Below are 17,017 nucleotides of genomic sequence, written 5' to 3'. Positions count from 1 at the left end.
AGTCACTCCAGCTGTTTTGATGTGCGGCACAGAGGCCCCCCTGTCCACCCTGCACCGGCCAGGCATGTGTAGCCTTTGAGATAGCAGCCTGTGGGAAGGACCAGCGCCTCCTCGCCACCAAAACCCCTACCGCTGAGCCAGCTAATGAGTTTTGCCGTTTGTGCTATGCGGACGAAACTCCAGCATGGATTCACAGTTCAGAGAAGAACCTATGTGGCAGGATCCCCCCCCCCCCCCACACACACACACCTATTTATACAGCTGATCATTGGGTTAGATGAGTCAAACCCAGTCTTATCCACTGACTAATGTTCCACTGCACCCACTCACTGGTTCCCAGCAAAGAACGAGGTGCTGTCGACCATAAAATGACCAAAGATTGTTGAACAGAGTTGAACCCACTAAAGAATGGTGATTATCCCCATTGCTCATGTTTGTTGTGCCCAGTGGAAACTAAACAAGATGGAGGAAGAAGAGCACAATATACTGGAGCTTAGTGACATGTTTTACTGTAGTTATGAAACTATTAATAATGTTAAATAATCCATCCATCCATCCATTATCTACCGCTTTATCCTCCACCAGAGGGTCGCGGGGGGTGCTGTGCCTATCTCAGCAGACATTGGGCGATAGGTTGGGTACACCCAAGAGTGATAACCACTACACCAATTTGTAAAAAGGTAATTTTTGTTGAAACATTGATGACTAACAGCCTGAGGATGAATGCTCATCTCAGCGCCAGACACTGAGGTCACCGAGGGCTTGCACCGACTTCCACTTCCCACTCATGCTGACCCTGGCTTGAGCTGATATAAACCAGTGTGTATTGCTGACTCATTTGATCTGGGAATGAAAGCCAATTAAACGCATTCCCACTGGTCACAAACCAGTGAAAATGGGGTATAAGACAGGACAAGAGAGAGCGACGCCAACTTATATTCATATTGTGACAGCTCACAGGTCAGTGGAAAGGTTTTTAAGTTTGAACCAGTGTCGACTGTTCAACGTTACATGATATCTGTTGTAAGATTTGATTGTGCACGGTCAGCAAGTCAGTAATCTAGACCACACTCTGTGGTGCCTTCAGTTTATTTCTGCACAAAGCTGGCCGGCGAGGCTATAATCACTGTAGTGAAAGGGATATCTTGATACTATTATTTTTGTTCATTGTTCCAGCATGTCTTCCTCTGATGGTGCATTTTTTTTTTTTTTTTTGAAAAGGTCTCTGTGTGGCACTTCATGCTGCATTACATCACAGCCGCAAGGGCTGAAACCACAGTCATTCTCTTCATTTTTCTATAATTTGAAATTATGCCTCCACAAACGATGCCCTTATTTACCCCGATGTTTAAACATTTGCAGACTCTGACTGCATGAGCAGAGGAGGGAGAGGTTAATCTGGCAAAGCCTTTCACTTCAACTGAGTCATTGCCTTCGAGTGACAGGCTCGCTAACAGCTGGTGGTGCAGCCGTTCACTGCATCTATTCCAGTACTCGAAAGCTTGTGTGCCCCAAAATGTCATGTGATAATCAATACATAGATCAATAAAAGCTTTACAGGCTCCAAGAACAGGCTTTGACTTTCTTAGTTTCACACATTGCATTCCATCAAACATAAATGCTGAGCATTACACTCTTGAAGTATATTGTGCAGAGTAAACTGGGCCAGCTGTCGCATTTTTTTTTTTTTTCAAATGGTGTATACAGTCTTTAAAGTTTTAGCAAGGTTGTTTGTATTTGTTTGACTTGATGGCCAGATGTTTCTGGTTGTCCATGGTGCTTCCCATCAGCCCTGTGTTGTTTGACAACCACAGCAAACCTTGTGTCAGTGTGTCCTGCTGCTTAACTAGGGCACTAAACTCATAACATTTACTGTGACCATTGTGTTGTTTCAGTGCTGTGCAGTGCTTTAGTTGTTTTTTCTCTCATAGGAGAATTTGTACTTATGGTCACTTTATTACAAGGTTTAAAGTTGCAGTATGTAACTCATGGTGATTTTGCTGATGATGATCTGTTTGGTCTTCGTGAACAAAAAATGATGTAATGGCGTGTTTCCACCAAGTGGAATAGTTCAGTATTTTTGGCCTTTTCATTAGGAATAGCACCAAAACAACCGCCCTTTTCGGAGCTACACTCTTAGAAATAAGGGATCCAAAAGGGTTCTTCTACAAGGCCTGAGGTTCTACCTGGAACCATTTGCTTCCGCAAAACCCTTTTTCACGAAGAAAGGGGTTTTCAAGGGTTATTGGCATCACTAACGGTTCCAGTAAGAATCATTTTGATCCAGAGAACCCTTTAAAACCCCTTTCCTGAATAAAGGGTTTTAAAAGGGTTCTTGGTGGAACCCTCCAAAAGGGTTCCAGGTGGAACCTTTATAAAAAAAGGTTCTACCTGAAGCCCAAAAGGGTTCTCCTATGAAGACAAGCCGAAGAACCTTATATGGTTCTACTTAGCACTTTGATTTCTAAGAGTGTACTGTACCAAACTGAACTGTACCATGATGGAAACACGCCATGAGATTGTTTGTACTAGTGCAGTACAAGTATCTGTTCTCTTGCATTTAGATATCCAAACATCAACATCGGCATTGCACACATCAGTGCCTATGAAACACAAATCATGTTTATTAGATAATTTTTCCTACAAAATAAGATTGATGTGTCGTGTGCGAGAAACAGAGGGGGAGCGGCTTGTTGAGCAATATCTCTGGCATTTCGAAACCGAACGCTGCCAACGTCAGTACTGCACACACTCGTGCCCCTAGTGAGTCACCTGTCAAGTTTGAAGCCTGTCAACTGAACTGTTCGACAGTCATGTGGTTAACAGACAGACACATTTGTAAATCTGTCTTTCTCGTAAACGGGAGTGTTCACATGCAGCTCACATGCCGGTGAGGGCAAAAAGCATTTGTCCCGTTAAACTGCGGCACGATTGGGTTTTTGAGCGTCTGAAACATTTCATGGGAACTTTTTTGTGTTTTCACACAATACTCCAGCCTGTCTGCAGCTTAGTCAGCTTTGTATGGACTCATTTGGCAATGGCTTGACATCTACTGGGCATTCATTTAAAAGTGCATCACTTTAAACATCTTTAAGGTCAATCATCGCACAAAACAGGGTTCACGGAAATATTCTTCATTTTCTCCCTTTTACCATCCTGCAATACTAAAATGCTGTTTAACAAAAAGCTGACCTTACAGAACATTACATCATTCATTTTGTTGGCTGAGTACTTGAAAATCATTTAATAACAGGATTTGATTTTTTTTGTGCTGTTTGCTTTCTGCTCTCCAAAAGCCTTTCTGCCTCATGAATTGCTCTCAATAAAATGTTGGATTTTATTCAGACACACACTCAAAATTCATGTCTCCTTGAACACTGGACCACTTGTAACAGACATGATGTACTATGTCACTAATAATAGTAGCATTTTTAATCTAATCAAATCCCACAATGCAACGCAGTAGGCCTCTTTATTGACTCGCCCACGTAAATAACAATTTATCTAAACCTTAAAGGTGCATTATGTAATAAATCTAAAGCAACTGGCCATAAAATCCTCCTAATATGTCACAGAGACTCAGGAATAATGTTCATATAACAAACTGAACTCACCAACAACAACAGTACAGCCAAAATATTTGCATAAAAATAAATCTTTTGCAGACTGCAAATCATGTTTATGTTTTGAAATCATGTTTTGGCATGTGGCGCCACCTACCGCCGTCTACCAGTCATTGCAGTCAGTAGAGTCTCAGCTGCCGAGCAACCACGGGTTGCCAGTTATGTCAGAAAACGGAACCTAAAAGACATCTGTATTTTGAATTTGTATGTAGTAACCGTTTTTGGCCACATTCTTACATATGGCACCTTTAATGTGTAAAATTAGTAAAGTAAACTGTTTATTCCAGTTTTTTATTTTTATTATTATTATGTTGTATTTTTACATTGTGGTGTTGGTACTTTTTGAAGAATCTGAATTCTACTTCCTCCACTTCCTGTTGAGTCCAAACTCCCAGTAGAGAAGCCTATTGTTCCAGTGTAATAGCTTCACGTGTAAGAAAACTATCAGATGATGATGTTTTAATGTGGCAGTGAGAGTGTTTGTGTGGCCATGATGGATACATTAAAAAAATAAAAAAAAACTCCTGACATACTCTGTTGCCTGTTCGTTAACATTTTGTGTATTCCTTTGGTAGGTGGCTGCCAGGGCCGGAGTTTATAACATCCTCAACCAGCTGGCCTTCACTGAGTTTGAAAACCCGAGGGACGCGCAGCTGGCCAGGCTGCGATGCCGCTGGCAAAAGCAAAGCATTCAGTCACTTCCTTTCCGAGGGGAGTTCATCTGAGAGAGGATCACTGTGAACGCACTGAAACAGTACTGTGCTTTTCAGAATAAAAGACATTCACATTGTCACGGTTTCTATACTCACTCGTGTATGTGTATATTTTTAGTTGATCTATGATTTGTCTTTTTGTTCTTCTTTCACTTTTGTTTTAAATTTGTTTTAACGTTAAGTCTTAGCAGATGTGACTCATCCTTTTTTCCTTTTTTTTTTTTGTGGTAGCTCAAAGAATGGACTAATATTTCAAATGACACAGCCATTTTTCCCAAACCTGTTGTGTCATGACAAAAGTATTGTGTTGTCAGTTAAACAGTACGTCTCAGCTGTGTGCTGCTGTGTGACCTGGTATTTTCCTTGAGCCCTGTTCTTTTCCTCCCAGCACAGCTGTCATCAGCGGCTGCACGATTGTCTGACTCGTGGTTTTTTTTACAAACTGTTGCTTCGTTAAACGTTAACGCGCCCCTTGAGTCTTCTAAAGCTATAACACGAGTGGATGCTGACCGTTTTCTTTCACACAGCATGTCGATGGTATTGTGTCATTCTCTTGTACCTGTTTCTATTTCCATTTATTTACATGCGTCAAGATACAGGTACTAATGGTGTAGCATGTTAGGATTGTTTTCAGTCACATTCCTTCCTAAATAAGTCGTTTTATTCACTTTTATTAACAGTGTTGCCTGGACAGGGAAGTATATACCTAGGGTGTCTTTTAAAGTCACATCATTCGCAGAGCAATACTCCTCAAGACCTGTAAACACACTTTGATGTGTAAAACTGGCAGAGGTCCCCTTTAATCAGCTCAGTTCATGCAGACTTCACGACCACTGCCCGGTAAACAGTTTCTGTGACGTCACCAGTCTGTCAAATTATATGTCTGATGGTAAAAGTATTAGTTGACAGACCTGCAGATACTTGGGTCAAAGACATTTCAGTTTTTAACCATCCAGGGCGTGTGTATAAGACCATAATGCAGTGTAAAGTGAAATATTATAAAAGAAAAATTGAAGAAAACACATATGCTTCGGAAAAGACACTGACAAAAAACAGGTACCTCAGAATCTGCTTAGAAACTGTGTAAAAGGGTTTAAAGAAAAATAAATGCTTCTTTTCTTATGAACAGGTGTTGAATGAGGCTCACACATGCCAGTGTCATTTCCAGGATAAAGTTCTTCTGTAAAGTATTTCTTTTTCCAACACCTTTTTATTATTTTTTTTCTTCCACTTAATCTGCTCATGTGTTTCGTGGTAAAATAACCTCAAGAGTGTCGTAACAACCGTGAATTCTGCCTTAAAGCAAGAATGAATCCTCTGTAGGAAAAAAAAAAACTTGCATTCCGATTTGTCCTGTTCGGTCAATATGTCGTATAATTTGCACTGTATATAATAGTTGATCCAGACTAACTGAGCAAAAAAAAAAAAAAAGATAGTGATGATTCAAAATGAAACTGATGCTTTAGAAATGAATTTGCGATATATACAGGTTGTAACAACATTCTTATATCAGCCCTTTTCTTAATTTAATGTTGTTTTTATCTCATCAAAAGAGCAACGCATTCTCCTTTAATTACTGTATGTCATGTCATTTTTCTTTTGGAGGTTAAAATAAAGATTGTTTTAACAAGCTGGGCCTGCTTATGGTATCATTTCACTGCCGGCTTTTCTAAGGAGAAAAATAAAACTGATACATCTGTGGCAGGGATTAGGATTTTAAGGGTGGGTGGACTTTGTGACTATGGATATTTTGTGCACAAGTCTCCCCTGTGCATTGTTCCATTGAAGTTTCCGATTCAGCGACGGAGCCAAATAATTGTCTCTTCTCCCTCCTCTGCTTCCTTTTTCCTCTCCTAATCGCAGCGTTATCTTTTCCTCTGGACACCCGCTCATATAACTGGACGGTCAGAGAGCAGAGCGGGTTGTGACCATCTAGCCGTGTAAATTAACACACAACAGATATTTCATTGTTGGGCTGAAAGCTTAACATATTCCTTATGGAGTAATAAAGAGCTTAGGCACATCAAAAGACTAATCCGAGTTGCCTTTTGATGTGGACAGGTAAAGTCTTAATTAAAAAAGAAAAAAAAGGTCACTCTGTCAAGAATGGAGGGCTGAGCTGGGATTAAAAGCCACTGGCTGGGACATCAGTGAAGCTCACTTGGCTTCACTGGCCTCCTTTGAAAGGCTGATATCCCAGATCACTTCCCGTCTTGTAAGTGCATAGCAAGCTTATCTTTAGGAGTACGGAAGTTGTTAGGATTTTATCACACCACAGCCTATCCTGGATTATTTTAAATGGAAACCAAGTGGTCCAGATTGAAACAGCCCTTTCACAGTGATACCCTTCACTTTGCGCCACGTCTTTTCACTTTTACGAGCTTCTTTAACCCTCGTTTTTATGGAGTTGACAGTGTCTGAGGGATATGTTGGATCATTTTTTATAGAAACACACACTTGTCTTCTAACTCGACGAGCAACAGACAAGTCAGTCATGGAGAGGGGCTATTCAGTTGCAGCATGTGGCCAACTTGACTCCAGGTCAAGATAAGACCAGGACATGAGGACCATGCTTGGATGATATAGCGGCCCCCTTGCCTTTGAATGCCTTCCAAACTCACTGAGATACTCCCCAATGTGAAACTCAAGATAGCGGTTCTGAAGGATCCTGAGATTACGGTGGACAAAGAGCGGTATTGAGAGGTAAGCAGCGAGAGGGGATGTAATGAACTTCATGTGAAAGCCTCCCTCTGCAGACCAGAGAGCTGCTCAGGAGAGAAGACACGGTGCTAGGGACGGACGTGGCTGCACCACCGTCTTCTTCTATACTTTTGTCTGGATAAAGCGTTGCAGACACCTCAAACGGTGTGGATGTAGTGTGCTCTCAACCTTCAGGGATTTTATCAAAATTAACAAGATGGTGAAAGAGGCGGGATGGGTTGTTCTTGAAAGTCTGTCGTAAAAAAATATGAATAAGAAATATGAATGGAGTCCCTCATTGTCTCAGTGGAAATTATATACAATCCCCAATAAATCAGGTATTACCCACCTCAGTGAACAAGGTAATCAAAAGTGTTCGCTGGCAGGATAGAAAATGCAAATGTGAGTCCTCCCATTCATTCCATCAACGAAGCCATTGTTATTTAAAGACAGTTGCAGCTTCAGCAGATGATTCGAGGACTCTCGATTGTGACAACTTCATCGATCCCACAGCCAACTCATTTGTAGCGTACTCCAATTATAAGCACACAAACAAGAATCAGTCATGCCAAGGCACGGATCATCGAATACGAATACGGTTCACAAAGACATCAAGAACCAAAAAAGGATTCTGACTGTCATTGCTTGTTGGTTTTACAACCTGATTAGACTTCAACCAAGGACAGTAAAGCCAACCAGAAAATAAGAGTATATTGAACAGCCACTAGGGGGCAGTCTGCTGGTTGCAAAATGAACACCTGCTTGAATGTAAGTCCACAAGGATTTTTGCTTTATGTTCCTGTTAAGGGGAAAATAGACAATAAAGTATGGCTCATATACGTGGACACCAGTGTGATTGACAACATGGTCTGTATTTATATAGCGCTTTTCTATCTCGATGATTTCTCAAAGCTGCTTTGCATGACAGTTTTGCCATTGATCCATTCACTCTCACTGTTATACAGTGCATCTCTGTGCATTAGCATTTACACGCTCCCGACACAGCCACCAGGAGCAACGTGGAGTGTCTTGACCAAGGACACATCGGCATGTAGACTAGCAGAGTCCGGAATCAAACCCACAACCTTGAAGTTGAAAGATGACTCGCCCTACCACTGAGCTACCGTCACCCACACAATAGGGTAATACTTAATACGGTCTGTTACAGGTAATGCCTGTGAATTTATGGTTAGAAAATGCAGTACAGGTTGTTGCTTGGCTCACAGTCATAATGTTGCAGCCTCCTGATTTACATCTGACTCTGGAATAAAGTTAAAACAAAAACAAAAACAAATATAAAGTAATAAAAGTCAAATGTACTGCCGATTCTGAAATTGGCTCCAACCAGAAAAAAAAACAAGACAGAAAACATAAGCCTCTTTGTAGAACGACAAAAGTCCAGCCAAATATAGAGTGACACGTAGACTGTTGTGGCTGCTCGTACAGAAACGACTTCCACACAGCTTACACTCAAATCACGTTTTTGAAAAGGAAACTCAATTAAAACTGGCCTTGGTTCACCAGGGTCATAACTCAGAGCTCATTCTGAACCTTTCAGTCCCAAATCCCTCCATTTACACAGCGCAGAAGACCATAATAACAACTCCTTCAAGTCACTGGTTTGTAACTTGGCAAACGAAGAGGCTCCTCTTCTCTCCCCTCTCAAGCTGCCGGGCAGAGCAGCAGCTGCTTTGCATCTCCATGCATCTCTGAGATGAAAAGTCACATATTTTCCCAGCATGCTGGCATGGCTCGACCACATTACAGCACACACTGAGGCATCCACAGCCGAGCACTCCACACTGTAATGTCTCCCCACCGTTAGACACACAGTGGAAGACGCTTTATTCTTTGCAGCTTCATCCTCACTCAGTGAAATAAGTACCATTCAGCAGATTACAGTGTCATCTCAGTGTCATTAAAGTCAATTTTAGACTTTGAAATCTGTCTCTGTGCAGCGTGGGAGCAAAAAAAACAAAAAACATTCAAATGACTTTTATACAGTACTTTCAATACAAATATTTGACACTTCTAATTAAAATAGTCCAGTTCAGTTTGAATCAAGCGTGCATTCAAATGCTCCTGAGCTGGGTTGTGAGGGACAGAGTGTTCTAATGCAAGCACTGTAGTAGAAAATTGTTCTGGTGTGTGGACTTAACCACAGACTGTGAGTGGAGCTATTCATTTCAGAAGGAAAAAACAAGGCTTCTAATTGAATACTATGCTATATTGTGGAATTTCATCCTGGCCTTTAGACACACATGAAAAAAAAAATCCTCCAAATAGTATGGATGGAAAAACAGCATAAAACTTCTTACAAGGCAGTTAATGGTTTCCATCTCTTAATGCTGTGGTAAGTTTCCATCGCTTATTAATGCACAACTCTGCATCACCATCCAGTCCTCTTGTTGCTGCCCCTGGAGGGATGACTGCACAAAAAAAAAAAAAAACCCACACCTGTTCTACATTGACCATCTTGGGAACATGGTGGTAATTAACCACAGAGTGAGAGTGCAGTCACTGCATGGGGGAGGTCATCCTGATCAGTAGAGCCTATAAGAGCAGTGGACGAAGAAGTCCAGTCTAGACACCAATCCCCCCCCCCCCTCGTCAAAAGTACCTGAAAGTCAAAACTAATTCTTCTGTGAGAAGGATTCCAGTTATGCTGGTTCAGATGCAGTGTGGTCATGTCTGACTTAAGTCTGGACTCCAGCGGGGTGAGCGGGGGCCAAGAAAATCCCAGTTTCTGGAGCAGTCATCCAAAGTTTGAACAGGATGTCATTCCACTGATGAAATCCAGTGTTGGGTTTTCACACCGTCTTAGTCTTTAACGATGACGTTGGATTGGTTCCCTTTCTACAAAATGCAACATATGCTCACAGTGACATCTGCAGGATTAGCCCCGATTATGAAAACCTGAGATAGAAACTGCAATCAGCTACTTGAAAGTGTAGCGTTGTATTCAAGAGTCATGGAAAATATACAGCACACTGTATATACTGTATATAAACTAAAGCAGGTTCAGTTGCTTATATCCACACTCTTGAAATATTGTATGGTTTCACTAAAACCATTTTCAACCACGCATCTGTTGAGGTTTCATCTTTTTTAACTATATTTTGCATCATATTGAAAGGACAATGTGTAAGAATTAGTGACATCTTATGGTGAGACTGCAGATTGCAATTAACTGAGATCACCCCTCCTTAACCGAATCTGAGTTTGTCTGCTTGGAAATTCCGGTTGGTTTGGAGAGGTGTGAATGTGCAACCGAACTCCGATTCACCTAAAGACATAGGTCTCGGTTCGCTTTAAGTGAACCAAATGCAGGAAGCGGACTACATCGTAGGGCATTGTGGGTAAACACAACCAAAACATACGCGCGTGTAGAACGATGGCGGGGAGAAAAATGTCTGAGCCCATTGTTGCTCGGTTTTTATGAGAAGCTTCTGCTACAAAACTCAAAACGCATGCTCTGCCTGTTTTGTTCATTTGGGCTGCTGTACAAACACGGCAGTGCCAGATGACGGCTGCCATAAAGCAAGACTTAGGCTAATACGGCTACAAAAATGGTGTCATTTTTATTTTAAAGTGAATTCCTACATATAAAAAAATATCTACTGGTACTACATTCAATTTATTCTAATAAAACTTCCTGTATGTTTCACTCTGGAACGTAAAAGGAACTTCTGTCCTGACTCACTACTTATAGTATAAGTATGTGAGCATTATTTTAGGATTGGACACAATGTGAACTTTAAAGTTGCAGTGTGTAACTATTGGTGATTTGTTGTTGTTGATGTGATGATTCCGCCTCTGTTTGGTCACTGTGAACAGAAACAATGCAACATTTATTTCTAATAAAGTGGCTCTGTCAAGCAAGACTATCAGACTTGACTGCGTATGATTTTTGAGCAGTATAATTAACTTGTGAAACGTTTCGTTTGTGCCTCTTTGTTTTGTTTGCCGCTGTGCTCGCATTATGTTGCTGTTGCCTCGATCTGTCTTGAATCACTTTCTGTGTGCAGTGTGGAATTGTTGCTGGGCAACACAACATCTAAACATCGCCTTACTGGGAAGCATTGTATTAATTTGACAATGGTTTGAATGAAACAGACATTTTGTTTCTATTTAAACTTTACATAATAGAGGTCTAATCTTTCATTTTCTAAACGTCTTTTCAGGATTAGGTTTCTCTGCTATTTTATTTTAAACTGGGCTTCACACCAATAAGAATTGTGAATAAATCAAATAAAGTTGACTTGAAACAAGTCAAAACCTCACTTTTGCGTAAACGTGTACACATATGATGCTTTTCACAGCTGTGCTTTATGTCTGATCTCGGTCATGTTTGTGGGTTAATGTAAACATCTGAAACTCACTGCTTTGCGCCTGGCTGCTTTTCAATAAAAACAGATTATAAAGCAGGATATTAGTTGTGGAGGTGGAGAGAATGGTATTACAGAGAGTCCAGTTTCTTTTTTGAGTTGGAAAAAAAAAAGAAAAAAAAAAAGCTTGGCTAAATGTGAGGTTGTCTCGTGGAGAGCAGGCGCTCCGACTGTTGGCTGGTAGTGGCTTTAAGTTGAGCAGTTGTGAGTCCCGCAGCACAACCACTGGTGCGTAATGGTGCAGGACTGGGCGGCAGATGTTTCACCACCGGGATACTTTGTCTTTGCGCACTGTGTCTTAACCCCCTCGACTTTTTTCCTCGGTGTGGGCGTGCGTTAACTCGCTCTTCTCACTTTTTTTTGGAGAAGTTATTATCAGAGGAGGGAAAAGAAGGAGACGAGGAAAATTGGACTACCTCTTCAAACCGTCCCGGTTTTTGCACCGGGGAGTTGTCGTCATCAGCACCCAGATAGATATCCCCCCCCCCCCTCCACACTCTGCTCCCTAAATGGATGGGCCAGTCTTGGTCTATGTAGTTGAGCACAGGCCAAAAGATTGGAAACAACTTGTGAATATCCGTCAGTTTGGCGGAGAAATGCCCGCTTGTCTCGCTGCAGCTCAACTCTGAGGACTTTCCTCCTTGCATTTGTGCGTTTTTCTCTCCCCCATTCTCAGGAGAAAGGACTCTTCAAAGTTTACAACAGAGAGAAAAAGTGAGCAGCTGAAGTGGCAGCTGCTCTCTCACACTGCAGCCCTCGCTATGGATTGTATATATTTATTCATGTGCTTTTCACTCAGTCAACTATTTTTGGAACATATTTTGGCTGCAGAAAAACAAGGTGAGTCATTTATTTATTTATTTCCGTGTGTGTTGTACTTTGTATATATACACAATGTGTGTGTGTGTGTGTGTGTGTATCATTAAAAAAATCAATGTTCATGCATGCATATGTATATCACCACATATTGATTTCATTATGACCTATTTTCTATTGATTTAACCGAACTTGCTGTTGTGGATCAATGGAACCAATACAGTGTGCTGATATGCATGTATATGATTTTCCCCGCAAAGATGGAAAAGTCATCAAAACCCCTTTTTTGCGTTTTTCATAATCAAGTTTTCACCATTCAGTTTTACTCCTTGCTTGCCTGTCTGTGAATGTGATTCTCACTTGATGCTGTCTGTCCCATCAGAAAAACTCTCTGGAAAGTTAAATGAATATGGTCTTATCGTGCCATTCAGCACAGACTCCCACGGCCGGTACATTTCTCACGTGGTTTCCGCTGGAAGTAAAGATGGTGATGATGCTGCTGCCACCGCCGCCGCCGCCACAGGGAGCAAAAGAAGGGTGGCCCGCGGTGCCCCCGAAATGCCCTCGGTCACCTCCTCCCCAGCTCAGCACTTGTTTTTTAATGTCACTGTATTTGGGGAAGAGCTGCACCTCCGCTTGAGGGCCAACAGGAGGCTCGTGGCCCCAGGGGCTTTTGTGGAATGGCAGGAGGACTTTGAGGAAAAGGCCAAGGAACATATCCACGGGAACTGTGTTTTCACTGGGGACGTGAGCGACATGCCGGAGGCCTCCGTGGCTATCAGCAACTGCGACGGACTGGTAAGTCATCCATGCACTGAAACATAATCCCAGTGGAAAGAGATGTAGCAGGAGGACTGTGTCAGACAGAGTGTGGGGTGCTTGGGGTTAATAATATCTATCGACAGTACACGCGTAAAACAATTCTCCATCTCAAATCCAATTTTACACATTAAACAATGACTGTTTGAGTGATGGCTCAGTTTACACGGAGGCTTGTGTCAGGTAAAAAAAAATCCAGTACGCCCCTTGTGGAGTGAAATCCCTTTGCTGTCCACTTGTCAACTCTTTGTTATCCACACATTTTGTTAAAGCTCCCATATTATGCAAAATCTACTTTTAAATAATTATAATACTTATATTTGGGGGGCACTGGAGTCGCCAAAGTGTGAAAAAAAAGATGACTCACTCATGTTTTTGTGGTCCTCAGTCTAAGTACAGGAGATAAAACACACAATGTTGACTTCAGCGCTCACTGGGACGTCACTAGCCACTAAATTCCAGGAATATTTGTCTCGCGGAGCTCCACTTTGTCCGTAAAACACACGAGAGTGCTGGCGAGGGCAACGGCATCCGAAAACCGGAAGTCCGCGAAAAGTTCTATTCTTGGCTCCACAGTGCAGCACAGAGTTCTACACAAACTTCCAGATCCAGAGGATTTATATGTCCAGTGGATACATGTTATATATGACAGCAATGTGCCTGCTAGAGCCTGCAAATGATCACTTTTCCAAATGCTAACTGCTGTTAGCTCCCAGTAGCCTCTGTGGCTGATGTCATTTCCTGTCCCGTAAGTTTCATTTTACTTTTTTTTTTAAGAGATACTACTAAACAGAGCGTTCTGAACAGGGCTGTTTTGGCAGGGTGATTGAACTGCTGTGGTGCTTCATCCTTATGGTATTTTGACCAAAGCATGTCACAGACATGTTCATTAGGACACCAGGGAACTAGGTTAACTTGGAGAAATAGGATATACTACGGGACTTTTAAGACACTCGCAGACAAATGTGCACATCCTGACCAATAACCAGGCATAATGGAGCGGGACTAATAGATGAAAAAGCAACGGACAAATACTAAGACAACGCACATGCTTGCAAGGTTGAGTGTGCTAATGAACAGTAAATACACTCTCATAAGTAAATCATGTTTTTACCCTCTAACAATCGAATACTGGCTTATGATAGACATCTTATAATATATTAAAGAAGTTTTTTGTTCCTTAAAAAGACTGTGTGGTTGTATGAAAGTATGAACACCGACTGGGTTAAATCCACTTTCATTTCCGTAAACCGTTTTGGGACCAGGAATCTTAACAAAAGGCTTAGCGAATATAATCTACACTTGCTTAAGTCTATGACATCATAAGAATATATTTCCTGCTTTACCCCATAGCTAGAAAGTATGTTGCTGCCGGAGACTGATGTTTGTAACTGATGCTCACTCTCTCATTGACAAAATCAATGTTTTATAGGAGCTGTTGGTCTACCGCTGCCTCCTTTGGTACATTTTTATCCCTTCTGATCTATCAGTCCATCACATCAGGAACATTGTCTCACTCCTCATCTTCAAATCCCATCTGAAAACCAACATTTTTTGTGTTGAGCTGAGCCACTAATGGATGTTTGCAGTCAGTAAATTAGAGTGAATTTCCTGACATGCTGGTGACATTTGAAGTGGCAGGTTGGACGAAAGGGGCGGTTTTACCTTGATCATCTACCGAGAAACTTTATGAACTGCTGCTCTGACAGAAGTAAAGTGAGGAATAAGAATGAGGTCAGCTCACGGTGACAGCGGATTATACAAGCCTACTAATGACATGCACTCACTCACACACACACACAGACAGCTCGTGCAGGGTGCAACACAGACTGTCACACAGACTGACACTTTTTAAAATGTACTTTGAGACCAATAATTGAATCTCCCGCTTTTCTTTGCATGTTTGTCTAGACACACAGTTATTATTAAACATCACAGGTAAATATGTAGTTACATAAATCTTATCATTATAGTGAGGATGCGTTTTTCACTTTTCTGCGTGCATGCACGTTGCTGTGGTTTCATTTATCAAAATGAGCGTCCCCGACACATAACCTATCTCTGTCTCGCCCCCACTTGGAGCAGAGGAGCAGTTCTTTGTTGTAAATTTCAGCCTCTCCTCCAGATGGCACTATAAACTACTTACTTCACCTTTAATTGTAAGAACTGCAGGATATATTGACAAAATCGGCAGGACTGATAATTTTTTTATTGCGAATTGTATCTTATTTTGGACATATTGCAATTGCGACGGATCCTGCAGTCCTAGTACAGCCCATGTGGGTGCTTTTGTATGTCTGCATAGGTTGGACTTGAACTGTTGTTGACATGGGCAGATGACAAGTGAGTCAAGTGAAACTCTGGGGGAATCTGGGGAAGATGCACAAAATGTGAATCTTCCATTCCTTAATGTAAAATGTCATTTCAAAGGGATTTTGACAAAAATGATTGTTAGAATATTAATGCTGTGAACGTGCTGTGTGTGAACTAGGAACGTGTTAGTGTGAAATGTAGTTCAAAGTTCTTTGTGAAACAAGCTTCCTAAATGCCAAAAAAGACCAAAAATGATGCCCCAGCCTTATGCAGCTATATTCACCCACACACATATAATGTGAGAATTTTTTCTTTAATATAGACTTTTGTTTGTAACAACAACTTTTAAAAGAGGTCTAATGCAAAATGAAAACGTGGGTCAGAAACTACACCAACAGAGCGGTAAAGCCAACAGATATTATTTAATTCTGGCAGATGTTTGCCAGCTGTTCTGCTCTCTTTTGTTTTTCCAAGTTTTGTTTTCAATACTTCGCAGAGTTTACAATTAGTTCTGCTATGTTTTCAATCATGTGAAAGCACATTTAAACGGTGCGATCATTTAACCATATAGTCTCAATGATTCCTTCGATAAGATTTCAGCACTGCCCTGTGTGTGAGGCCGACATTATAAATGTTCTTATATCTTTTTTTTAAATTGGCAAATGCGTGACTGCAGAATAGTTCATGCAAAAATACATTCACAGTAAACATCTTGCTCATTATTCATTATTCTTACTTATTAGAAACACTGGCAGCTGACTGAAACGGTTATTTATCCTAAATGGCAGACTTTGGTGTGAAGCAGCTATATCTGTTTAGTTTTTTGGACATTATTGTACGTGCTGCTAAGAAGAGAGGACAGAGGTCGGGGTCAAAATAATGATTTGAATGTGCTTCAGAGGATAATTGGTGTAGACAATTGATCAGGAACATATGGCGGCAGTGAAAAACTGTGGTAATTTTGACATGACAATGGTATCTTTCAAAATCATTAGTGTTGTTATATCTGTAATGCATTGAAATGCGGGGACATACAGTGCGTTGTTTTTCTGTCCCTCTGCTCAATGAGAGCAGAAAACAGTGAAGTCGTGCTGGGTTTGGTGAGCTGGCCTTGTTCACTGCTCCACTTTGCCGTGAAATAATGGAAACAGTGTCAGTATTGACTAAATGGCCTTGCTGAAAGCAGGCAACAAATGAACCTTGTCACAATAAACCACCCCCATTGAAGGTAAATCGACAGGAACAGAATACAAATACTGTTGTTTTTCATGCTAATTTGGCATGCTGGTTGTCCAGAAGTAGAAGATTCAGCTCTTGAGTTTGTAAAGAAATGCTGACCTTCCTGGGTATTTCTTTTAACACCACATGGTGCACAGTGTTGTCTGTTTAAAGGGACACTGTGTAGTATTTCTAGGTTTATATAACCCTAAATCCACTTTTTTATACATATTATGTGCTCCTGCATTGTCTAGTCGCTGTATAATAGTTTTTGTTTCATTTTGGTAGTGTTTCAATAAGTCATGTAAAATAACCCAGTCGCGGGGCCGCGGTTGCATAGCCACTGTTAGGAGCAAGACGCCATGTTTCTACCGGAGCCTGTAAGGACAAACACGAGAGGATAAATCAAGCATCGCTTTACTTGTAG

The 17,017-nt window shown here is 41.3% G+C and overlaps 2 protein-coding genes across 3 annotated transcripts in view; both read left to right on the top strand.

Moving 5' to 3' along the window:
* The window catches only part of pald1a (phosphatase domain containing paladin 1a), a 45,699-nt gene extending 41,348 nt beyond the window's left edge, over window positions 1–4,351 (top strand). The window contains exon 20 of the mRNA XM_083903948.1: window positions 4,199–4,351. Within this exon, the coding sequence (XP_083760074.1) occupies window positions 4,199–4,348 (150 nt within the window). The 3' untranslated portion in view covers window positions 4,349–4,351. The remainder of the gene's footprint in view (window positions 1–4,198) is intronic.
* Window positions 4,352–12,111: 7,760 nt separating this feature from the next.
* The window catches only part of adamts14 (ADAM metallopeptidase with thrombospondin type 1 motif, 14), a 44,700-nt gene continuing 39,794 nt past the window's right edge, over window positions 12,112–17,017 (top strand). For both annotated transcript variants that reach the window (XM_083903650.1, XM_083903651.1), the window contains exons 1-2: window positions 12,112–12,264; window positions 12,623–13,038. In XM_083903650.1, the coding sequence (XP_083759776.1) occupies window positions 12,186–12,264; window positions 12,623–13,038 (495 nt within the window). In that variant the 5' untranslated portion in view covers window positions 12,112–12,185. The remainder of the gene's footprint in view (window positions 12,265–12,622; window positions 13,039–17,017) is intronic.

This window comes from Microchirus variegatus (genome assembly GCF_963457635.1).
Source record: "Microchirus variegatus genome assembly, chromosome: 17".
NCBI lineage: Eukaryota > Metazoa > Chordata > Actinopteri > Pleuronectiformes > Soleidae > Microchirus > Microchirus variegatus.
The sequence above is the reverse complement of the archived record's forward strand: the minus strand, read 5'-3'. Positions and strand labels throughout refer to the sequence as shown.